The 17,783-nt window shown below is 44.8% G+C and overlaps 1 protein-coding gene across 3 annotated transcripts in view; it reads left to right on the plus strand.

The window, feature by feature from the left end:
- The window catches only part of CDH4 (cadherin 4), a 1,160,485-nt gene that overhangs the window by 794,747 nt on the left and 347,955 nt on the right, over window positions 1-17,783 (plus strand). For all 3 annotated transcript variants that reach the window (XM_081948625.1, XM_081948626.1, XM_081948627.1), the window contains one exon: window positions 2,185-2,355. In XM_081948625.1, coding sequence (XP_081804751.1) covers window positions 2,185-2,355 — 171 coding nt within the window. The remainder of the gene's footprint in view (window positions 1-2,184; window positions 2,356-17,783) is intronic.

Here is a 17,783-nt window from a genome sequence, read left to right on the forward strand (position 1 = left end):
AACAAGATACAATAAAATTAAATATATACAGTTGACAGTTGACATGGAGGAGGTTAAAATGCCGTTAAAATCCCGTTAAAAGAACTGTACAAAGCAGATTAAAATAATAATAAGAAGACTTTCAGAGAGTTCCTGGGGGCTGGGGAGGGCAAAAATGAGCCCCCCAGCCCCAAGAAGCACTCCATAAGCCTACTACAGTGAAGGCTATGCATGCCCTTTCTGACAAAAAGGGGTCCGTTTTCGCAAAAAACTGACCATTTTGGGGAGGTCTGCAGAGTTTGCCTCTTCAAAATCTTGGTGCGTCTTATACTCCAGTGCGTCTTGTATTCCAAAAATTATGGTACTTTTTTTTTTTATATAAATGACTCAGGGTGGTGAACGTACTGAATACTCCTTCCTCTTGAGGTAGTTGGACTGAAAACGAGTGACTGGCTCAAGTCACCTAGCTGGCTTTCATGGCTAAGATGGAACTAGAACTCACTGTCTCCCGGTTGTTTCTAGACGGGTGTCTTCAGCACCAGACCAAAATGCCACTCTCCTTCTTCCTAGCTGTGATAAACTGGTCATGTACAACAGGGATAGGTTGCTGCTGGCATTACTGCTGGTTCAGTGTGTGTGCAATTTTGTGCACGTGTGCGTGCTTCGCTTGCACACACGCCTGTCGCGCGCTCCGTGCATGTACACAGTTGCCCATAAATAGGTCTGAGCATGCACAGAACATTTAAAAATGAAAAAATAAAAACCATACCTTGCTCACCAGGGAATTGGTTCGGAGGTGTTGCAGGCCTGGGTCACTGCAGGTTCCAGTAACCCAGACCGGCAAACCACTACCGGTTTGGCCGAACTGGTCCGAACCAGTTAGAACCCACCTCTGATGTTCAAGTAGTATGTAGACTGGGACGTACAACCAATCATTTAGCAACCCTTCAAAGGTGCAACTGCTCTGAGAACAGTGACTTAAAGCCATTCCTCACACATACGACCATTACAGGCTTCCCACAGTCCCCTGATCAAAAGTCAAGTGCTTGGCAATTGGCATGTATTTACAACAATTGCAGGGCCATGGGATCATGGGATCATGGGATTGCCATTTGTAATCTTCCCAACTGGAGCCAGATTCACCTAATTGCATGATTCCTTTAACAACTGCCGTGATTCCCTTAACAACCGTGGCAAAGCTCATAAAATTTGAATGACTCGTTTAACAACCATCTTGCTTAGCAATGGAAATTCTTACAACCAGTTGTGGTTGTAAGCTGAGGGCTAGGCATATTGACATGGACGTGGTGGCTCAGTGGCTAAGATGCTGAGCTTGCCGATCAGAAAGGTCGGCAGGTCGGCGGTTCGCATCCCTAGTGCCACGTAGCGGAGTGAGCTCCCGTTACTTGTCCCAGCTTCTCCCAACCTAGCAGTTCGAAAGCACGTAAAAATGCAAGTTTGGTGGGAAAGTAACAGCGTTCTGGGCGCCTTTGGCATTTAGTCATGCCGGTCACATGACCATGGAGACGTCTTCAGACAGCACTGGCTCTTTGGCTTTGAAACAGAGATGAGCACTGCCCCCTAGAGTCAGAACGACTAGGACGTATGTGTGAGGGGAACCTTTACCTTTTTAAGATATATTGGATCTTTCCTGACGACTTTCAGTCCTAGTTTCAAATTCAGAGCTATTGACGAATGCTCATTTATAATGGTGTTTGACCTCCCTCCGGTAATGCTGCGACTATTTGTGATTTGTTTCATTTGGCTCTTGTGATTTATTGTATTTATTGGAAATCTGCAGATGTTCATCCTCAAAGGAGCTGATCAAGCTTCCTGCCGCTGGTATAATGAAGACAATCCGTCGTGAAAGAAGGCTTGATTGTCTAATGACAGCTCCAGACATGAGTAAAAAATGAAGCCACCGCACAGATGTCAATAAAAGCACCACACGCTGCTGTAATGCAGAAATGTTTGCTTTATTATAAGAACAATATTATTATTTTTTTCCCAGGAATCTTCCAGCTCAAATAAGCCTCAGCATAACAACGGTGCTGACAAGCAATTTTTCTCTCACGCGCGGGAGAGCAAAAACAAACAATAACAACAACTGACTCCTTGTTTTTGTTTGCCGTTGTTTCATGAAACTCCCCGAAAGCCAAATAATGACCCTTTCCCCTCCCCCTCCCTTCTTTCCCAAATCAACAGAAAGGAAAGAAGAACATGACAGCAGACCTTCAAGGACCTGGCAACATTTTGCTCCCGTGGCGTCATCACCAGAATTCTTATGGACTCAGGCGTCAAAAGCGAGATTGGGTCATCCCACCTATCAACGTTCCAGAAAATTCGAGAGGACCCTTCCCACAGCAGCTGGTTAGGGTAAGTAGAGTGCCTGAATACTCTGTACCTCTGTTTGAGTTCAATGGAGATGACATTTCCCAAAGCTTGTTTGGTGGATTATCTTTAGAAAGAAACAGTAGACTTCCAAGCTGGACTCAAGGCGAGATTTGTCCGACGGTATGAACAGGTTGTTTATGCTTTCCAAGGATGTGCCATTCAATAGTTACTGATGAATATGAATGGACAGATTGTTGTTGTTAATTGCGAAGTCATGTCTGACCCATCGCGATCCCATGGACAATATTCCTCCAGGCCTTCCCCCAGAGTCCATTTAAGCTCATGCCTACTGCTTCAGTGACTCCATCCATCCACCTCATTCTCTGTCATCCTGTTCTTCTTTTGCCTTCAATCATCCCCACCATTAGGTTCTTCTCCAGTGAGTCCTTCCTTCTCATTAGGTGGCCAAAGTACTTGAGTTTCATCTTCAGGATCTGGCCTTCTAAAGAGCAGTCAGGATTGATCTCCTCTAGGACTGACCGGTTTGATCGCCTTGCAGTCCAAGGGACTCGCAGGAGTCTTCTCCAGCACCATAGTTCAAAGGCCTCAATTCTTTGGTGCTCAGCCTTCCTTATGGTCCAACTTTAACATCCATACATTGCAACTGGGAAAACTGTAGCCTTGACTATATGCACTTTTGTTGGCAGGTTGATATCTCTGCTTTTTAGTATGCTGTCTAGATTTGTCATAGCTTTCCTCCCAAGGAGCAAGTGTCTTTTAATGTCCACAGACAGTACCAAATTCAGGCCCATCAGGATCGAACTGCTGGCAGTCGGCAGAATTAGCCTGCAGTACTGCATTCTAACCACTGCACCACCAAGCCTCGGTATGGCATACATTGGGCACCAAAACTCTTTGATCATTTCTCTTGTCCTCCTTTTAAGCCTCATATGCAGCTCAACTAACAATGATCACATCTGGCAGAAATCCGATTGTTTCATTTCTTCAGCTGGACGGGAACAAACTGGCTGCCAGTTCATAACCCATTTGTCTTCTCCCACCAACATATTCATTCATGCCTTCCTGATGGACTGTTGTTATCATTTAGATGCACATGTGAGTGAAACATTTTGTCACTGGTCAAAATGCCCTTCATCAAGTTAGTGAGTCTGTAAATCACACCACATCTTCAGCCACACTTATCACCACCACCCCTTGGAAATGACACATTATTCAGAGCAAGCATTTCACATCAACCCAAACATTTATAAAACACAGCATAAGAAAGTTTAAACTGTACGGGTGGGGAGAAAAAAAAAAGGATGTATCAGATGCCAGGAACTGTAGTAAAAATGTATAACAGAACGCCGCGTCCCCGAAGCTTTTTCTGTTTTAAAAGCAAATTCCGAATAAAACAAAAAGCCGACAAGAGGAGCACACATTTTTGTCAAGTTGTCCTCTGGAATAAAATTGCGGCATAATTGCAAGAAATTTCAGGAAATAATTGGAGAAAATGAGGATGGATCATTTGCAGCCTTGTCGAGAAATAAATGCTTAGCGAGTCCTTTCCAGGGTTAAAATGAATGCAGTCATTACCTGCTCAGTACTGATTAGCTGTTGCTTCGCCAAGTGCCTGACGTTCAGAAACAACACACACACACACACACACACACACACACACACACACACACACACAAATGGTTGGTTTAATCCCCCAAGGTGCGAGCAGACTCGATCACATAAATTACATCTGAACATTCGCATCCTCAATCTGCCATAGGTTTTGGAAGGGTGCTTAAAAGACAGTGCAGATGTTCAGCCTCTTGAAGCAGCTCTTACAATTTTCTCTCCCCCCCCCCAAAGAGCAAGAAAGAACTAACCATCTCTAGGAGCCCCAGGTGGCATAGCTAATGGTGATGGATGCCAGTAGTTCAGCAATATCTAAACAGCTATAGGTTTCCTACTGGTTTAATAAATATTCGTTCTGTGGCAAGTGATGGAGTAAGTAGTGCTACCCCAGCTGTCGATAATGCAAGGGAGAAGAACTACCAATAGCAAAAAGAACTCCGTGCATTTGAATGATCTTTTTTCCACTTTTCAGTTCTATCATTTTGGAGTCTCAGATCTGTTATTTTACAGGGTTTTTTTTGGGAGAGCTGCAAGTTCTGTTGCCTTCTCTACCTCTATGTGCAGAGCAGGGATGGGATTCAAAAATCTTTACTACTGGTTCTGTGGGCGGGGCTTGGTGGGTGTGGCATGGCTTGGTGGTTATGGCTTGGTGGGCGTGGCAGGGGAAGGATACTGTAAAGTCTCCACTCCCACCCTACTCCAGGGAGAGGTTACTGCAAAATTCCCATTTCCTTCCGGTCAGCTGTGACTCGGGAGGCAGAGAATAGATGGGGGCAGGACCAGCCAGAGGTGGTATTTACCCTTTCTCCAAACTACTCAAAATTTCCACTACCGGTTCTCCAGAACTGGTCAAAACCTGCTGAATACCACCTCTGCTGCAGAGGTGGGGAAGCGTGGCCCTCTTTATGACTTGTGGACTTCAACTCCCAGAATTCCTGAGCCAGCTGGCTCAGGAATTCTGGGAGTTGAAGTCCACAAGTCATAAAGGGGGCCATGCTTCCCCACCCCTGTTCTGCTGCTCTACTGTATAAGAAATCCATTGGTTGCAATCCAGATAGTAGGAGGATAAAGAAGGGAGAACCAGGGTGTGAATTGTCCCTGAGGATTTTCCTCACTCTTCTAAGGCCTTCCTTCCTTCCTTCCTTCCTTCCTTCCTTCCTTCCTTCCTTCCTTCCTTCCTTCCTGCCTTCCTGCCTGCCTGCCTGCCTGCCTGCCTGCCTGCCTGCCTGCCTGCCTGCCTGCCTTCTTTTTCTTTTTGCAACAAACAAAAATTGATTGGTAATCCTTTCTTGGGATTTTTTTTAAATTTACTAGGCAAGCCTATAGCCTTAGGATTTCTTAAGAGACTTCATTTCAAGTTCCAATTAGATCCAACACAAATATGTTTTAGCGTAATGGAAAAAAATATGTTTTAACCGTACATTTGGGAAACTTAAACAACCATTGGTGCTCCTGCTACATTTTCCCATAAACCATGAAATATACATTGCATTATATCTCCTTGTTTGCAACAAATCAATGGTAAAGACAGTATGTTTGAAAATGCGCAACTTTGTCTATGCATAATTGCATGTAAGTATGTTAGTCCCAGGTGCTCTCTAAACCTGGTTCTTAGCTTGAAGACATTTCATTACCTGACTGGAGAGATAATCATCAGTGCTAATGTATATAAATAGGGAGCAAACTCCTTACTCACTAGCAGTGATGATGTTACCTAGATGGGTAATGAAATGTCTGCAAGAAAACAACTAAGCACAAAGAGCACCTAGGACTCCATGGGTCTAGCCTGAGCGACACATATTCTCTTTTATTGGGTGCACATACATTTTAAAAGTTTTTCAGCAGGATATAAAGAATGAATATTAATTTTATGCCCACCATGCTACCTGCTTTCAGTGTAAGCATGTTTTCATGAGCTTCCTAAACATGTAGAAGCTATATTTATAAACCAGTGATTCCCAATTCTATACAGTGATGCTTGATGCAAATAGAAATACCGTATTTTTCAGAGTATAAGATGCACCGGAGTATAAGACGCACCATGATTTTGAAGAGGTAAATTTTTAAAAAAAGTTTTTACACTTTTGCAGCCTCCCAAACCCTCTGCGCGCCTTATTTTTTGTCCAAAACAGGGGAGGGCATGCAGAGCTTCGGGAGGCTTGTAAAGTGCTCCTGAGGGCTGGAGGGGGGGGGGGCAAAAATGAGCAAAAAGTGGACCGTTTTTCGCAAAAATGGGCTGGTTTTTGCCAAAAAAGGGGGGGGGGCATGGAGAGGCTTTGGAAGGCTGGAAGAGTGCTCCTAGAGCAGGGGTGTCCAAACTTGGGAACTTTAAGACTTGTGGACTTCAACTCCCAGAATTCCCCAGCCAGCCTGGGGAATTCTGGGAGTTGAAGTCCACAAGTCTTAAAGTTCCCAAGTTTGGACACCCCTGTCCTAGAGGCTGAAGGGGGCAAAAATGAGCAAAACCGGCCTTTTTTTGCTCATTTTGCCCTCCCCAGCCCCCAGGAGCACCTTGTAAGCCTCCCAAACCTCTGGGTGTCCATTTTTGCAAAGGGGGCAGGGTTTTGGTAGGCCAAAAATGCTGTATTCAATGTATAAGAGGCACCCAGATTTTCACCCTCTTTTTTGGGGGGGAAAGGTATGTCTTATATTCCAAAAAATACGGTACTTGATTTATTTATTAGATTTGTTTGCTGCCCATTTCACTTTGAGGCTAATTTAATATGCCAACAATTCATCTCCCCTTTAATTAAAAAATAATGGCTTGAACTTTCCCAATAATTAGGAAAATAAACAGTGTATTCGCTTGTGCCCATTGAGAATGGAAGATATTCAGCGATATTCAAGGTATACAAATGAATTTGCCATTTTAAGGGCTATGTATCTGGCTTTCTGAAGCCAACTGTATTCTCACACTATTTGCTTAAAATAGGTTGAATTCGTTTGAAATCGGGGGTGTGTGTGTGTGTAATTGTTTCTTCCAACTCTTTCCTCTTGATCTGGTTTCCTATTGTGAAGTATGCAAAGCTCCACTTTGTGGGAAGTTGATTAGCTGCTTGTCAGTATTTTTAGCCAGGCAGTGGCTGAATGAAGCTGGATGTGACCCACAGAAGCTTGAAATACCGCCCTTTCCCTGTTCAGCTAAGATGAGCTGTAATGCTCTGTTTATTAACGCATTTTATTCTCAGGGAAAATATGGTAAACGAAACAAGCAGGGCCATGTTATTCTTGCAAATGTATTCAACCCCCCTGTCAGCTGCAATCTCGCTTCATTTCAGAAATGGGCCTGTGTTTCTCCACTAATACATGGGTTTCATTAAGCAATACTTTGAATATGCCAGAGACCAGAGACAGTAGCAGGGATGGGCTTCAAAATTTTTAGCAAGGAGTTATCTGCTTGGCTGCTGGATGGGCATGGCCGTGGTGGGTGTTAGATACTTGCTCTAACTACAGTGGTTTCCACCAAGGTCCTCTGTTCCGGCGGGAACAGAGGTTTAATCCTATTGGTCGAAGGGTCTGACAGCTCCCTATAAAAGGGCTGCTGTCAGACTCAACCTTGGCTGGATTGTTCTCACTTGTTGTACTTAATAAAGAGCTGTTGTTACCGTTAAGCCTGTGTGTGCCTATCCGTTACCCAATCTAACAGTGGGTGTGGCCTAATCGGCCTCCTGCACCATGGGGGGTGACGTTTTTGCCCTCCCCGGGCTCTGGAGGCTCTTATTGAGCCTCCGGGAGGGCAAAAGTGGTCTCCCCCGGGCTTCAGAGGCCTGAAACAGGCCCATTTCCAGCCTTCCTGAACTTCCGCTAGGCCCATTTTTTGCCCTCCCCAAGCTTCCATGTGCACCCTGCACTTACCTGCATCTAAAACGGGCCATGTGGGGACTCCTGGGAGGGGTGGGATGGGATGGGCGGGGCCAGCCTGGAGTGGGATTTGGGGTTTCTCCAAACTGCACAGAATCTTTGCTAGAGTTTCTCCTGAATCCCTGTGAACCCCCAGCAGCCCATCCCTGGATAGTAGAATTCCTTTCGGACGTTGAAACTGATCTGAATGAAGATAGAAGAGCAGGAGAGGGGCATCAAAAGTGGCCAGGAGTACAGTCAGAGAACTTAGCTCTTCAAAAAAGCCAACACTGCCAGAAAAGCCAACCCAATCCTTGGCTGCAGTAACAGAAGGATAGAATCAGGATCACATGAAGTGTGAGTACCACTTGATAATGCCTTGGTAAGGCCACACTTGGAATCTTGCATCCAGTTTTGGTCCCCATGATTTAAAAAAAATGTTAAGACTCTAGAAAGAGTGCAGAGAAGAGCAACAAAGATGTTTAGGGGACTGGAGGCTAAAACATATGAAGAACGGTTGCAGGAACTGGGTATGTCTAGTTGAATGAAAAGAAGAACTGAGGGTGACATGATAGCAGTCTTCCAATATCTCAGAGATTGCCACAAAAAAGAGGGAGTCAAACTATTCTCCAAAGCACTTGAAGGCAGGACAAGAAGCAATGGGTGGAAACTAATCAAGGAGAGAAGCAACCTAGAACTAAGGAGAAAACTTCCTGACAGTTAGAACAATTAATCAGTGGAATAACTTTGACTCCAGAAGTTGTGGATGCTCCAACACTGGAAGCTTTTAAGAAGAGAAAACATGTTTAAGGGCAGAAAGTTTCTCTTTTAGTAAAGCCCACTATCGCTATTTCTGAAGGATCTCTGTGGGAGTAAGTGTGTTTGTAGGCTATAGTTAAGGTATCAGCCCCCCCCCAAAAAAAAACCAGGTAGAATTTTGATTGCACATAACAGGTGTCATTTTGACATTTCCTCTAAATGTTCTTGGTTTATTTAAGCATGTAAGGTCCTAGAGATACATTGCTGGCGTGAAAAACTTTCTGTAGGTTCCCCAACATGCAGAATTTAACAGAGGGTCTCTAGTCTTTTGGGAAACCTGCAACTAGAACAAATTGGCTCAACTATAACCCCGTAGCTGAAGAATGGGGACCTACAAAGAAAGTTGAGTTCCCTCTGCGGAACTCAATAAATATTTCTGAACATTTATGAAACCTATTTCTAGAAAACGATGAAATTTCCAGTCACAGGCCATTGTTCTCAGTGGAACGTGCTATTTGGTATGTAATGTTCCTGAATGCATTAACCTCTAACTACATGAGTGGGAAAACAACAGATGGTATTTTGTCTATCATCAGGCAAGCTTTGTTGATTGCAGGACTAACAAGCCTTCTTCTTTTTTCTTTTCTTTTTTTTGCTTTTCTTTCTGCCCCTTTTTCTCCCAAGGAAACAACTGCAAAAGTATCCCAAGGCATGCCTTGATGTAGTTTCCTTCACCAAACACATGTAGAAATGTCTGAAGCCTCAGAGAAAACAGCCATCAGTAGGCACACAGAGATAAACAATGTCCACATACCATTCAAAAGACTCAATCAAAAAGTTTAAAGAGCACAATTTCTCCTTGCCAGCAATCAACCCTCAGATAATGAGAGATTAACAGCAAGTTTAATACTAGATACTGAACTAACACTCAAGTAGTAAAGAATACAGCAATCAAGGAACTACCATCTCAGACAAACAATCAAACAGTAAATAACAACCTAAGCAAGGAACCTGTAAAACACCAGGAAAATCAGGACATCCAGGCAATTCAAATGGATATTGTAAGGTTAAACACACTACAAGAATCTGAACTACCAACAGCCAAGGGAAATTAGTGGGCTGTAAGAGAAGAAGGAATTCAAGGTGGGCTAGACGTAGATTTCTTGTGGGTGCAAAGGGACCCCTCCCTCGGGCTCAGCCTGATCATCTCCTACATCACCATTAAGAATACTCACAAACACTGACAGAGCAAGCCACTTGTATATAAACAGAGAAGAAAACCCCATTCCCTTCTAACACTGATGCTAGTGATGTAAGTAGTTTGCTTTAGTTTGATAAGAGTTACTGCAAAGCAGTTTTCTTTATTGTTCCTCACCTATATACACCTAAATCTTGCCAAATTAAAGCAGTGTATTTGCATCATAAAATATATATTCTGAAAACTGTTAAGGAGGAGCTGTCTTCATCCGCTTTCTCACACAACAACTGCCTGAATGTGGCTGTCTCTTACTTCTCTGGATTGCAGCCCTTCCTTCCTGGGAATCCAGACTACACCCCACCACACATGAACCTGTTAAAATCAAATTAAGACAGTCATTGCCACTACTTCACAATGTGTTATTCAAATGAATCTTTCAGATTAATATCTAAAAGAGAGTTGGCTGGTTACAGGATAACTAGTAGCGCTGTTGTCACCTGGAAGAAGTGTGTAGATGACAACTGAAAATGAGGGGTCCTGTGAGTAGATCAACTTCCCATCTCACATGACAAATCTGTTAGACTGCTCTTGCCATAACCTATGGCAAATTAGGGGGGAATGCTGGATTTGCTAATTAAACATCTTGAGAAGAGAGCAAAATAGAAACATGTATTTGAAAACAGGAATTATTGCACCAGTTGTAAGGAAATACATACATACTCTGGGTTGCTTCTCACTTTAAATTATCCTCAGGTGCAACTTTTAGACGGATATCCAAATCTGGTTGTGAAATTTGCATAACTCCAAATGCTGTTTTATGCAGCTTCTCTCAACCCTGATTATCACTGATAGAGAAATGGCATACACACTCATTGAAACAAATAAATCCAATTGAGCTAATCAAATAAAATCAAAGAGGAGGGGTCTCTGCATTTCGCTTTCCTCCTTCTGCTTCCTGGGATCCGTGCCTACTACTATAACTTCTATCACGAAACTTCCCATTTTCTTTCCATGGAACTATTTGTATGCATATTTTGTGATCCTGCATAGTTGGGAAAGAAATAATGAATGTAATTTATAAACGGGTACTCAATTATCTGAGAATCTCTGAATATTTTTCTCTGTTTTTTTTAAAATCCTGTTTCTGTACTTTGTGAGTCCAAAGCAGTTGTGTTTAATGGGCAGGAGAAGGACAGAGAGAGACTGGGGGTGGAGTCAAGAGAGGACTTAGTCTAGAATCATTACATTCCCACAAGTGGCCCAAGTTCAACCCATCTTGATTTCTCTTTACTCTTACCTAGTGCCAATTCAGTGCAGACCAGTTGAGTATAGATTCTTGTGTTATAGGCATGAGCAATAAATCAACTTCACTTAACATGTGGTCCTGATCCTTCATGCCTGGCAGACTGTGTACTAAAATCAAAGAAATCAGAAGGTCACAAAAGATTATCACATGACCCCAACATACTGCAACCATAAATATGAATTAAGTGTTTGAGTTTTTGATCATGTCACCATGGAGATGCTGCAATGGTTGTAAGTGTGAAAAAGGTCATAAGTCAGGAAATTTCTCCTTCGTTCTAAGTTGCTTCTCTCCTTGACTGGCTTCTTTGGAGACTCTAGAAAGAGTGCAGAGAAGAGCAAGAAAGCTGATTAGGGAACTGGAGGCTAAAACATATGAAGAACGGTTGCAGGAACTGGGTATGTCTAGTTTAATGAAAAGAAGGACAAGGGGAGACATGATAGCAGTGTTCCAATATCTCAAGGGTTGCCACAAAGAAGAGGGAGTCAAGCTATTCTCCAAAGCACCCGAAGGCAGAACAAGAAGCAATGGGTGGAAACTGATCAAGGAGAGAAGCAACCTAGAACTAAGGAGAAATTTCCTGACAGGGAGAACAGTTAATCACTGGAACAACTTGCCTCCAGAAATTGTTAATGCTCCATCACTGGAAGTCTTTAAGAAGATGCTGGATAACCATTTGTCTGAAGTGGTGTAGGGTTTCCTGCCTAAGCAGGGGGTTGGACTAGAAGACCTGCAAGATCCCTTCCAACTCATTCTATTCAATCCTATCCTATCCTATCCTATCCTATCCTATCCTATCCTATCCTATCCTATCCTATCCTATCCTATCCTATCCATTGCTTCTTGTCCTATCCTTAGATGCTTTGGAGAATAGCTTGATTCTCTCTTCTTTGTGGCAACCTTGGATATATTGGAATGATTCAAATGAGATCAATGAGGAAGGCGAGGGGAGAATCTGAAATCTTTCTCCATCTTGAGGGTAAATCCAACCAGGCGCCATTAAGAACATAACATAAACATAATTAAGGTTGAAGCATTACAAAAAGACAAAATCGAACAGGTTATCGTATCTTGGCCATTCCCATTCTTGGCAACTGCAGTTTACATATTAAGCCGCGATGTCCACCTGTTTTTGAGAGCTGATTAAGGAACTACCCAACTGTGCATCATGAAATTTGGGATATCAAGAGAATGTTCCGGAACAATACCTCTGTTTTCCAGAGACACAGGGAAAAAAACATCCCTCAGTTCTCCAGGGCCTTGAGGCTGAACGGAGAGAAACAGATGGTCCTGTGGATTTTATTTAGGGTCATTAAAAAAAAAAATGAAATTAAAATATCTATGATCCGTGTGAGAACTGTTACTACAGTTGCTGGTAACAGCTTTTCTGAAGCTAGTGGCCAATTAAGAAGCAAATCAACTGTCCAGAGTTGATGCATAAGTCAGCCCTGTGCTTCTTTCACCCCAAGGTAATAGACAATTATATGTTAAGTTCCACAATATGTTTATTAGCGTGGGGTTGGAGGAAATGGGTTGGAGAGGAAATTGTCTGAAAGCACACAGGCCAGGTTTTGTGCTGTTTTTCTCCTCTTGGGGCCAACCAGCTGCAGGATGTATCTTCACTGAGAATGATCCTTTATGTTCTGACCTAGGCTTCCCCAACAGCACGAAGCCGAGTCCTCGTCCCGATAAACCCCTTTTATTTAATTTACAGTAATAATAATAATAATAATAATAATAATAATAATAATAATAATAATAATAATAATATTTAATGCTTCTAGACCGCCCCCTCTCCCGCAAGGGACTCGGGGCGGTGTACAGTTCATACAAAATATAACAGGATACAATAAAATTAAATTAAATATGTACAGTTGACAATTGACATGGAGGAGGTTAAAATGTAGTTAAAAGAACTGTACAAAGCAGATATAAAATAAATTCAAACCCCTAAAAACAAATACAGTAAATTAAAAAACCCCTAAAATAACCAGATATAATACATTTGCCAGGAGGGACAGTTGAATTATGCCAGGCCTGCTAATCGGAACAGGTGGGTCTTCAGTTTTTGCCGGAAGGAGCGGAGGTCAGAAGTGGTTCTAATGTCGGGGGGGAGGTCATTCCAGAGGGTTGGGCCCATCACAGAGAAGGCCCTACTCCTCAGTGTCGCCCGCTGGCATTGCCTAGTGGACAGCACCAGGAGAAGTCCCTCCCTGTGTGAGCGTATTGGCCGCAGGGATGTATGTGGGAGGATGCGATCCCGCAAGTAACTAGGTCCCGTGCCATGGAGCGCTTTAAAGATGGTAATCAGCACCTTGAAACGCACCCGGAAAACCACAGGCAGCCAGTGCAGCTCGCGCAGGAGAGGTGTTACGTGGGAGTACCTCGTACTCCCCATCACAGCCCGCGCGGCTGCGTTCTGAACTAACTGCAGTCTCCGGGCGCGTCCCAAGGGCAGCCCCATGTAGAGAGCGTTGCAGTAATCCAGGCGGGATGTCACCAGCGCATGAGTGACCGTGCGTAGGGCATCCCGGTCCAGTAGGGGGCGCAATTGGCGCACCAGGCGAACCTGGTGGAACGCCCCCCTTGCCACGGCTGCCACATGGTCATCCATTGACAGCCGGGCATCAAGGAGGACGCCCAAATTGCGCGCCCGTTCCACAGGGGGCAATTGTTCGCCCCCTATGGCCAGCGATGGAATCAGCTGGCTGAACCGAGGTGCCGGTAGCCACAGCCACTCAGTCTTGGAGGGGTTGAGTTTAAGTCTGTTGTCCCCCATCCAGACCCCGACGGCCTCCAAACACCGGGACATCACTTCGACAGCCTCGTTGGGGTGGTTTGGAGTTGAAATATACAGCTGAGTATCATCAGCATAGAGGTGATACTCAACCCCAAAACCACGGATGATCTCACCCAGCGGCTTCACATATGTGTTGAACAGGAGAGGCGAGAGGACCGACCCCTGTGGCACTCCACAAGTGAGTGGCCTCGGGGTCGACCTCTGTCCCCCTGTCAACACACATTGCCTCCGGTCGGAGAGGTAGGAGCCAAACCACCGCAAAACGGTACCTCCGACTCCTATCCCCTCCAACCGGCGCAATAGGATACCATGGTCGATGGTATCAAAAGCCGCCGAGAGGTCTAATAGGACCAGGATAGAGGAACAACCTCTATCTCTGGCCCTCCAGAGATCATCAACCAACGCGACCAAGGCTGTCTCTGTGCTGTGCCCGGGTCAGAAGCCGGACTGGCGTGAGTCTAGATACTCGGATTCGTCAAGGTGTCGTGGAAACTGCTGCGCCACCACATTCTCTACAACCTTCGCTAGAAACGGAAGGTTGGAGACTGGACGATAATTAGCTAGCTCCATTGGGTCGAGTGAAGGCCTCTTAAGCAAGGGCCTCACCACCGCCTCTTTCAAGGCGGTTGGTAAGGATCCCTCACCCAATGAGGCATTCACCAGGCCCAGAAGCCAGCCTCGGGTCACCTCCCAAGATGCCCTTCCCCTTTCGCTCTTTTATTCCCTATGGGAAGGACCATTCACTGTCCACCTGTGGCCTTACCCTCAAGTTGACCCTTGTTCCTTAGGTGCTCCTTTTGTCTGGCGAGTCTGTGCATGCGCATACTGGGAAAAGGCTCCAGCTGTTCGTCTGCCTCGCTGATGTCTGACTCCGAAGGCAGCTGATAACTGTCAGACGGCCTTGGCCCCATCTCTGCCTCCAATGCAGAGCCTTCGTCAGAGCCTTTCCAGACTCCAGGACTGGCCCATGTTCCTCCCCAACCTCCTCACTGTCCAAATCTGCTGCCAACTCCGCTGACCGCTGGTGGACCACAACACTTTAGATCAGGGGTAATCTAGACCCTCAAGGCCTAGTGGGCTGGATCTGGCCAATGGGATGCTTAGATTTGGTCTGTGAAAGTGCCTTGGAAACAGCGAAGGACCAGGCTGTGGTGCCTCTGCCAGCAACAATGGAGCTCAGGAGGGCTGTGTGCTACCCTTCCAAGCTCCGTTTTCAGTTGCAACAGCCTCCTGCAACCCACTGCCAGCGAAAACAAAGCTCAGGAGGGCCTCACTGGCAGAGCACTCAGGCCACCATAGGCACCCCCAACATGAGTGACATTGAGCTGGCCATGCCCACCCTAGCCGCACTTCCCCCCCCCCACCCCGAGGTCAAACACAATCCTGATGTGTCCCTCAATAAAATCAAGTTTGACACCCCTGCTTTAGATTAACATTTCTTAACAGTTGTGAACTCCATCTCCCAGAATTCCGTAGCCATCCACATCCAGCATAGTGGCAGGGGAATTCTGGGAGTTGTAGTTCACACCTTTTAAGGTTGCTGAGATTGAGAAACACTAAATCTAGATCAATTTTAATCGCTCTCCCAATAGCGATGGATTTATGAAGCCTGGGATTATGAAGCCTAGTAATTTCCTGTGGCTCTCAATTCAGTCTAGGGGCAAATGCAGTGCAAATTGCAACATGCAACATACAGTACATGATACAAAAAAGACGCTGAAACCTCGGAATGTAGTGCAGGGAAGAGCAACGAAGATTCTAAGATTATAATAGGGATGTTTCGCTTAATGGTGTGAAGGCTTAGGGAAGACAGGATAGCATCTTCCAATGCTTGAAGGGCTGTCACAGGGAAGAGAGCATTGGTTTACCCACCATAACACCTGACAGCAGGTCAGGAAACAGAAGCTCATCAGAGGAAGATCCGACCTAGAAATATGGAGGAATTTCCTGGCAGTGAAAACAATTAACCAATAGAACAGTTTGCCTCCTGGAATTGTGGTTGCTCCATTGCTGTAAGAGATCGGAGAACCATTTGTCAAGGATGGTATAAGGACCCCTGCCTTGGGCATGAGGTTAGACTAGAAGACCACCCAGATCAGTGATGAAATTCAATTTTTTAAATACTGGTTCTGTGGGCGTGGCTTGGTGAGCATGGCAGGGGAAGGATACTGCAAAATTTCCATTCCTTCCCCACTCCAGGGGAAGGATACTGCAAAATCTCCATTCCCTCCCCACTCCAGGGGAAGGATACTGCAAAATCTCCATTCCCTCCCCACTCCAGGGGAAGGATACTGTAACATCTACATTCCCTCCCCACTCCAGGGGAAGGATACTGCAAAATCTCCATTCCTTCCCCACTCCAGGGGAAGGATACTGTAACATCTACATTCCCTCCCCACTCCAGGGGAAGGATACTGCAAAATCTCCATTCCTTCCCCACTCCAGGGGAAGGATACTGCAAAATCTCCATTCCCTCCCCACTCTAGGGGAAGGATACTGCAAAATCGCATATTCCCTCCCCATTCCCGAGGGATGGATATTGCAAAATCTCCATTCCCTCTCCAATCTGGGGCCAGCCAGAGGCGGCATTTGCTGGTTCTCTGAACTACTCAAACTTTCTGCTACCAGTTCTCCAGAACCTGTTAGAACCTGCTGAATTTCACCCCTGTCCCAGATCCATTCTGATCCTATGATTCTAAAGCTACAGACTCCCATGACCACAAGAGAAGTTACTTATACTGCTTCTGCTCTGAGCTAGAGAGAGACCTAAGCAAATTGTTCCATAAAGTCAGTCACACAGCATACTTAACTGGATCAGGGGAAGAAACACTGTGTTGTCTAAGTGTAATGGGGGGCAGGTTAGTTTGAATTGTGTATCCAAACAAGCTACATTTCCACAGTCAGCCATTATATCCAAACCCCCAAACCCAATCCATTTGCATCAATATTTGGATTCCACTCTGTCCCTCCTCCCGTGAGACAGCATAAGTGAAATGAGGCTCAAAATGTTGGGGTATCCATCATGATTAAATGTAGTACAGCTGACTTACAGGAACGGTGTTGTAAAATTGACAATAGATCTAGGGTCAGTCCCTTTCTGCATTGCAAACTAATTGCTTGAAACGTGGGCTACTCTTATTCAAGAGTCTTCAAGAGAAACCGGTTTTGGATCTGGTAAAACATGGTGTCAGGGTTCCAAATAGCATCCTCAAACAATTCACACTCCAAGGCAAGAAGTTCCTCAAAGTTAAAAGAGCCATGTTGGCACACCTGGGAAAACCCGAATCTGAAAGCTTCCAGGTTTTCCCCACCCAGTTAAAAATTCAAGACCCTGCCCCAACACCCACAAGTTCATCACATGGTCCAATCTTCCACGAAGACAGATTCCTCCCATCCAGTTCCGGCCAGGTGCAGAGACAAAGATGACCTTGAGTTTCTAAGAAGAATGTTATTATGGCTACATGTCACCCAACTCCATATAATCCCCGCTCCCATTTTCCCACAATAGAAAGTAGACAGTAGAAAGTGTGGCAGGCCTGAAGTCCCCCCCCCCAAAAAAAATATGGCTTGTTCTTATTCAAGAGTCTTCTTAAGAAAATAATAGATTGTGTTTCAAACAACCGAGTTTCAAATTAGCTCCGATCACTCTTCTGGAGAAGCAGACTGATCAATATTCCGCAACAGTAAATAATGTATAAATCCACCCACTTCAGGCTGGATGGAAGAAAAAAATTGTTCCTTTTTATCGCTCTTAGGTAACACGGTTTCCTTGGATATCACCTAATTGCCTAGATAATAAGGATGTGTTTCTTCTCTTTGTTGCCTCCTTTCAATAGCACAATCAAGTGGCTAGCTCTCATTGGCTGTCTCAGGAGCAGTCCACTCTTTTGCAATTGGGTTGTGATTCTCAGGGCAATTGTTTTGGCAAGTGTCAGGGCGAT

This window comes from Natrix helvetica (genome assembly GCF_964273705.1).
Source record: "Natrix helvetica genome assembly, chromosome: 3".
NCBI lineage: Eukaryota > Metazoa > Chordata > Lepidosauria > Squamata > Natricidae > Natrix > Natrix helvetica.